Raw genomic sequence first — 6,794 nt, forward strand, 5'->3', positions numbered from 1 at the left:
TCTATCCATTCATCTATTCATCTATCTATTTATCTAATTATCTATTTATCTATCTATTCATGTAAATATCTATTCATCTACAGGGTGTCCCAATAAACATGGGAATTCAGTGACGAATTCGATATCGTCTTTTCAAATAATTCTTTGATTTCGTATAGTGATACCTACTGAGAAAGCTCTTATCTGTAAGAGTTTCGTATGCTATGTTCACATTATGTTTGTTTATGTTTTGACTGCATACGGTTGTACTTAGTAATACAAGAAAATTGCAGTATAAAAACAGAGTAAACTTGTCTGTCTTCACTGTTCATCTTGCGGAGACATTATAGACACATCTTTGAAGTCTTTTACCCTTTTCACAAAATAAACTCTAGCAGACATAATAATATTATGGCTTTTGAAATTAGGTATTACACTGCTAATTCATAACAAAGACGATAACGAATTCGTCACTGAATTCCCATATTTTTTGGGACACCCTGTATATCTATTAATCTATTTATCCAACCAGTTTTCTTTCTCAGCATTTTCAACCTGATTCAAATCTTTCTCGTTCTGATCCTTTCCATTCTTCCCCCTCTTCCTGCTTTCTTAAATATCATGTAACAAACCTATCTAGGTTAATTTGTAAATAGTTTCCTTTAGTTTCCGATACTAGGGGTTTCCTGTAATTATAATTTATATAGTGCAACCTCAGTAGTTCATCAATCATACCTTGAGAAACTGGTAAAACTAGGATACTCACGGACTTTATATCATTTACCCTCCCCCCCCCCTTCTTTTCAATATTTCTCAAAGTTTCCTTTATGAACATGGTATTAATTAATAGTCGAATTTTCACTTTTGTCTCGCCTAAATAAGTTAAATTCTAACTCTAATCTGTTTTTTTAAATAACTAAATCTAGGAGAATATTTTTCGTGGAAATACCTCAACTGTAAATGGATAATTATGATAATTTTAAAAACTGGCATGTTATGTTAAGTATTTGTATTTTTTTCCACTTACATAAAGAGAATATTTGTTTCTTATATTAAAAAAAGTCCTTTTTTATAAAATTTCACACTTGTTTTTAAAAAAAAATATTTGATTTCCCCCACATGTTGTGTATAATGTCGAATCCTGACCGCCCAGGTATTAAAGGAAATTGCATGAGAACATTTATTTCTTTTATCCCGGTTAAAAGTGAATCCAACTAACAGAACAACAATTGTCAATGGGGAAGGGGGGGATTCGAATAATTTTTATCTATCTATTTCAGATGAACAATATAAACTCTAAACTCTTGTGTTTAAACAAACAAACTTCAAGTTTAGATAAGCTCCTCATCTACTCTAACAATAGGATTTGTCAGGTTTAAACATAAACAATTCAAACTTCCGTATACAAACTCAATCCCGGAGCAGATCTTCACACTACACACTACACACTACACACTACACACTACACACTACACACTACACACTACACACTACACACTACACACTACACACTACACACTACACATTACGCACTACGCACTACGCACTACACACTGTACACTGCACACTGCACACTGCACACTGCACACTGCACACTGCTCACTACACACTACACACTAAACACTACACACTACACACTGAATTAAATTGCTTGTATGATCTTATGTAAATATTGCACACCCTCCTATATTGTTTGAATTTCGTGACCATAATTATATTTTTAGATTATTTTATGACTGTTTTAACACCTCACGTGCAATATGCCCTAAACTCTGAATACATTTACCAAAATGTTTATAAAGATATTTAAACGTAAATATCTACGTTCGATTAATTAAATTACACTGACAGGGTTTCAAAAGAAAGCTTGGCATTCATATTTCAAAAATAAATTTAGATATGTAAGCTATATATATAATATATTATACTTTATGTTGAACTAGCTAAACAGAGAGAAAGAAGAGAAGAATTATCACATTGGTTCAGGTTTTATAAAACCTATATCCTGGGACTCGGATCCTAGCTTCTAGGCTAAGGTTGAGATCGTAAACACTGGGTTCATAGTGTCTTTAATTTATGAATCCATGTTCGTTGATCCAGCATCACTTAATAACTGTGCAATATTGTTTTCATCTTCTAGTCTTTGCTTTTTTAACTTCTCCTCTAGGACGGGTTGGAGAGAGGAGTGGAGCAGGTTTCGCAAATCTTCCATCTGAACCGGAGATCTTCTAGGAAGGGGTTCAGTCCGGTCATGACCGTCGTCTTTGTGTTCAAATTTAATAAGTTGACGCGGTAATCCTGTGCTTTGAACCTGTGCTAGCAATCTGCGCTCTAGATCTTCTATGTACCGCACGGTTTCTTGCAGAACATCGATCTGAAAATAAATGAGGTCAATAATGTAGCGGGCTTGTGGGATATTACATCTGTATATTCATCTATTCTCAGCTCGTTATACCCTGCCAGAGCATAGTTGAAGTAAAACTCATAACCCGGAGCGTGCCTAGATTTGAACCCAATAAAACTATGTGTAGTGGATGGGTGGGGTGGTTTGCCACCAATTATGTGCCATTTTCAGACCATAGAATAAAGGGCGGAGCAGGGACGGGTCTCCGCTTAGAAAGGTTGAATGATTCTTATCGGTTTATGACAGGATATGTAACAACAATGTTCCGAGGATTTGACACAAAGAACAGACAAATACTAGAACGAACAGACACAATGATAACATTAGACAAAACCTCGTGTAAAGCATTTTCTAATGTTTGTAAAAAATGAGACTCAGAGACATTAAGATTACAAGGGACTGAGTTCTAACAAGGCGATGCAAAAAGTGTGTAATGAAAAACAAGTCAACAACAAGATAATAAGAAGAAAAACATCTTGTAAAAGTAACAGTGAGGGGAGACAGAAAAACAGTATAATGAGGTAGAAAGAAATGAGATAAAAATAAAATAAAATTCAAAATTACAAATATATGAATATAAACCTATTGTTTAGTAAAGATTATCAGATTGTTATTGTGGTTAAATAAAACCATTTTTATTGTGGTTAAATAAAACCATTTTTATTGTGGTTAAATAAAACCATTTTTATTGTGGTTAAATAAAACCATTTTTATTGTGGTTAAATAAAACCATTTTTATTGTGGTTAAATAAAACCATTTTTATTGTGGTTAAATAAAACCATTTTTATTGNCCCCCCCCCCCGTTCAATATACTAACAATAAATATGAAATAAGGTTTATCCATTGTATCCAGGATCAGATACCAAGATTATCATCTTCAGCTAAGGTTCGATGCATTCTATCAGAGCTACGCCAAACCCAGCCCCGGAGCAAATACAATCGCTAAACCCGAACCTTCTCCTAATTTTAATATCCACCAAGTAGCGCTAAAATGCTCAACATTTATAAAATACCCCCAAACAACCATTTGATTCTAAAATCCTGATTAATACTGTGAAACGCTACAGCTCTACACCAAAATAGTTTCTACGCTTGATATTTTATCTGAGAGTAAACTCCTAATAGTTAATCGAAGACGATAAGGATAATCTAAAAGCTCTTAACTACTCCCAAATTAATCTAAACGAACTGAAACTTGTCCTGGAAACTGGAAACTGGAAACCTATCATGAGAATAGGAACTGACGTGAACCCATGTCCTATCTTTAGGTGATAAATTATTCAATAGTGTAAGCATATTTGTATCAACGGACCCGGGACGGGTTTACTCCGGATGAGCAAGATGAAACTTGACTCTGTAATAAGATCTACAGCTTCCAACAGCTAAACTACTCAGCAAAGAAATAAAAACGAACCTTAAAACTGCAATAAAAACTTATATCCCTATTCTTTTTTTGAATTCAGTGTTTCGTAAATTCAAACTGTCGAATCCGTATTTATATTTGATACAATAACGAATAACGATTTCTTAAAGAAAAATGTATAAACTTATGTCATTCGAATATGAAAAACAACTAATGTTGATGACATCCACATGGAATAAAAAATACCTCTGAAGCTTCTTCTTTGTCCTTCACTGCTGGAACCAGAGATTTGAGTCGATAGAGTTGAGCGTAGCGAACTGTTTTCTTATATTTTGCGACGATGGCGCGAGCTTTTCTCTGTTGCGGAGACTTTTGTTGGGGCGACCTCAGTTCCGACCTCTGGCTGTAATCAAGTCGATATAAGTGGGTTCCAGACTCAGATTTCCCCTGACCTCTTCCAGAGTATCGAGGTCGTAGTCTGTCCTCAAGCATGATTAGAACACTGTTTGAAATGTATCGAAGCGGGTAATGTATGTCCTCCCTCTCCAACGGTCTGAAAGACACTGCCTTCTATTCAGGCTAAACAGGTGGCTGCGGCTGCAAGAGCCCGCTCAAATCTCAGGGCATAGGTATTGGGGTCTCTATCTATCTGACTATCTATCAATTCTGAATTTTTCTTCCCATATCTCTTAATGATACTTTCCATTTCTAAATACCTTAACATTACAGGGTTTTCTACTTCATTCTTTAAATAAAAATTCATTTCTTCCTTTCTCTCTTGATTTTACTTTATCTCTATATTTTTATTCACTAATAGGTTCTCTTTTATTTTTCAATCTTGTCAACTCTTGGTCTAGCTTCCTCTTGCAACCTTTCCCCTCTCCTATTCCGTTCTAACTCTTATTTGTATACTTTCCAACCTGTCGTTACACATTTATTCTGTTTAAATCCTTCCCTCTTGGTTCACTTTAAGTCCTAGATTTTATTTCGATATTTTATTAAACTATGATTGAAAAAAAGAGGAGGACTCCTTTCTTTTGAAGCATAGTTTTTTTCTGGTATTTCGGGGGTTTCCATTGAAACAAACAAAAATTGACCGTTATCAGTTTAACTAAGAGAAATTACATATATTTCCTATTGACTCCACCAGGAGCGTAAACAGAGGGCAATGTGGCTGAGCCCTCCCCCCCCCCNTCTAGATTTAAACTCTATTTAATCTAATAACGAATAAAGGATTGTAGGGTTCTAGATTTAAACTCTATTTAATCTAATAACGAATAAAGGATTGTAGGGTTCTAGATTTAAACTCTATTTAATCTAATAACGAATAAAGGATTGTAGGGTTCTAGATTTAAACTCTATTTAATCTAATAACGAATAAAGGGTTGTAGGGTTCTAGATTTAAACTCTAGTTAATCTAATAACGAATAAGACGTATGTTTAATACACAGCTTGATAGGCTCCACCCTAGTACTATAGGCGGGATTTAAATATAAATATTTATATCAGAACTTAAAATATTATAACATTGTGATATAATAATATATCTTAAAAGTTCTTATTATTTCATTCTATGAACGTGTTAAAAACTTAAACATTAATAGCTTTTCAACGCGTGCTATCATATATGAATGTCAAAATATCTTCGAAAATGTCAGATTTTTTTTTCATTGATTTATGTCTACTCTAAACTAAAAATCTGTGTAATAAGTACGCTTGTGGTAAGTCTTATAGCTATGGACTAACCGTAACTCTAGGTGCCAGTGTCCATGGTATCGGGTTTACTAATAATCATATCAGATACATTTGGATGTTTTATATTTCAGACCGTGTTTTGTATCTCCAGGTCTATCTTGATATACACAATATATATCCTGGACCTGAGCTCCAGATATGAAATGAATACAGTGTCTGTTCTGATGAAATCTGAAACCTGACTGGATTGGCTCTGCATTAGTTTTGTAAAAACATTATCAGTAATTTGAGTAGTTTAACATTTCAACACTAACCCTTGGTGCAGTATATTTGAAACTTAAACTAGGTTTTGGAAACCGTTTATTCTTCAAGTTTTTACCTTTTATCTCTCACCGTCCCGAATAAAAATATCTAAACTCAGCGATAATATTCTTCTTGGATACAAACGTGCACATACTCTAACTCTAACCCGGAGCTATACTTACCCAACCCTAGTCCTGCACCCGAAGAATTTACGGTCGAAGATACTTCTGAATATATAACTAGCATGCAATCATGATATATCTAGTATCTACACTATACTGTGTTCAACAGTCAGTTCTCAACATTAAGTATTCAAAACTTTAAACTTTAAACTCAGTTCTTAAAATAAAGTTTTTAAAGTTCAAAAATTATAACACATCTCTTAGTTTAGTAATCAACACTGCATCTTAGTTCTGACTAAGTATTCAAGCTACATCTTAGTTCTGACTAAGTATTCAAAACTACCTCAGAATTCTCAGTTCTTAAGATTGAGATAAAAACTCCGTACATAGTTCTTAGTTCTCAAGATTCAATATTCAAAATTATTGACTCTGTACTTAAAGAAACTGATTTTTTGCCACAAACTTAAATTTTCTAACCCCTATATCTTTGCAACCTGGTGGTATAAACCTATGATATTTCAAACTTTGACTATTTGATCTAACAGAATTCATAGTTTGAAATATCAAAGGTTTGTTTGATAAAGCAGTTCTTTTTTTCATTATAAATATCTTCGTACAAACTAAAGTGGAACATCTTGATGATTTTGCAACACACAATATCAAACAAGCACGAGACTAAGAACACACAATATCAAACAAACACTAAATCAAGAACACACAATATCAAACAAACACGAGACTAAGAACACACAATATCAAACAAACACGAAACTAAGAACACGCAATATCAAACAAACACGAGACTAAGAACACACAATATCAAACAAACACGAGACTAAGAACACACAATATCAAACAAACACGAGACTAAGAACACACAATATCAAACAAACACAAGACTAAGAACACACAATATCAAACAAACAC

At 33.8% G+C, this 6,794-nt stretch overlaps 1 protein-coding gene across 1 annotated transcript; it reads right to left on the minus strand.

Moving 5' to 3' along the window:
- Positions 1-1,881: 1,881 nt before the first annotated feature.
- On the minus strand, positions 1,882-4,911 carry LOC111705406 (uncharacterized). The gene is made up of 2 exons (XM_023477946.1): positions 3,994-4,911; positions 1,882-2,353 (listed from the first exon to the last, which is right to left on the minus strand). Exons 1-2 carry the CDS (start codon positions 4,237-4,239, stop codon positions 2,054-2,056), a joined length of 546 nt encoding a protein of 181 aa, XP_023333714.1. The 5' UTR covers positions 4,240-4,911; the 3' UTR covers positions 1,882-2,053.
- Positions 4,912-6,794: the final 1,883 nt, after the last annotated feature.

This window comes from Eurytemora carolleeae, unplaced genomic scaffold (assembly GCF_000591075.1).
Source record: "Eurytemora carolleeae unplaced genomic scaffold, Eaff_2.0 scaffold2, whole genome shotgun sequence".
Taxonomy (NCBI): domain Eukaryota; kingdom Metazoa; phylum Arthropoda; class Copepoda; order Calanoida; family Temoridae; genus Eurytemora; species Eurytemora carolleeae.

What these genes read in the sequence shown, in the direction of transcription:
- LOC111705406 (XM_023477946.1), bottom strand. Translation starts at nt 4,239, where the DNA reads ATGCTTGAGGACAGACTACGACCTCGATACTCTGGAAGAGGTCAGGGG. An exon ending in ACAAAGAAGAAGCTTCAGAG is followed by an intron (nt 2,354 to 3,993) that starts GTATTTTTTATT and finishes ATTTATTTTCAG; the next exon opens with ATCGATGTTCTGCAAGAAAC.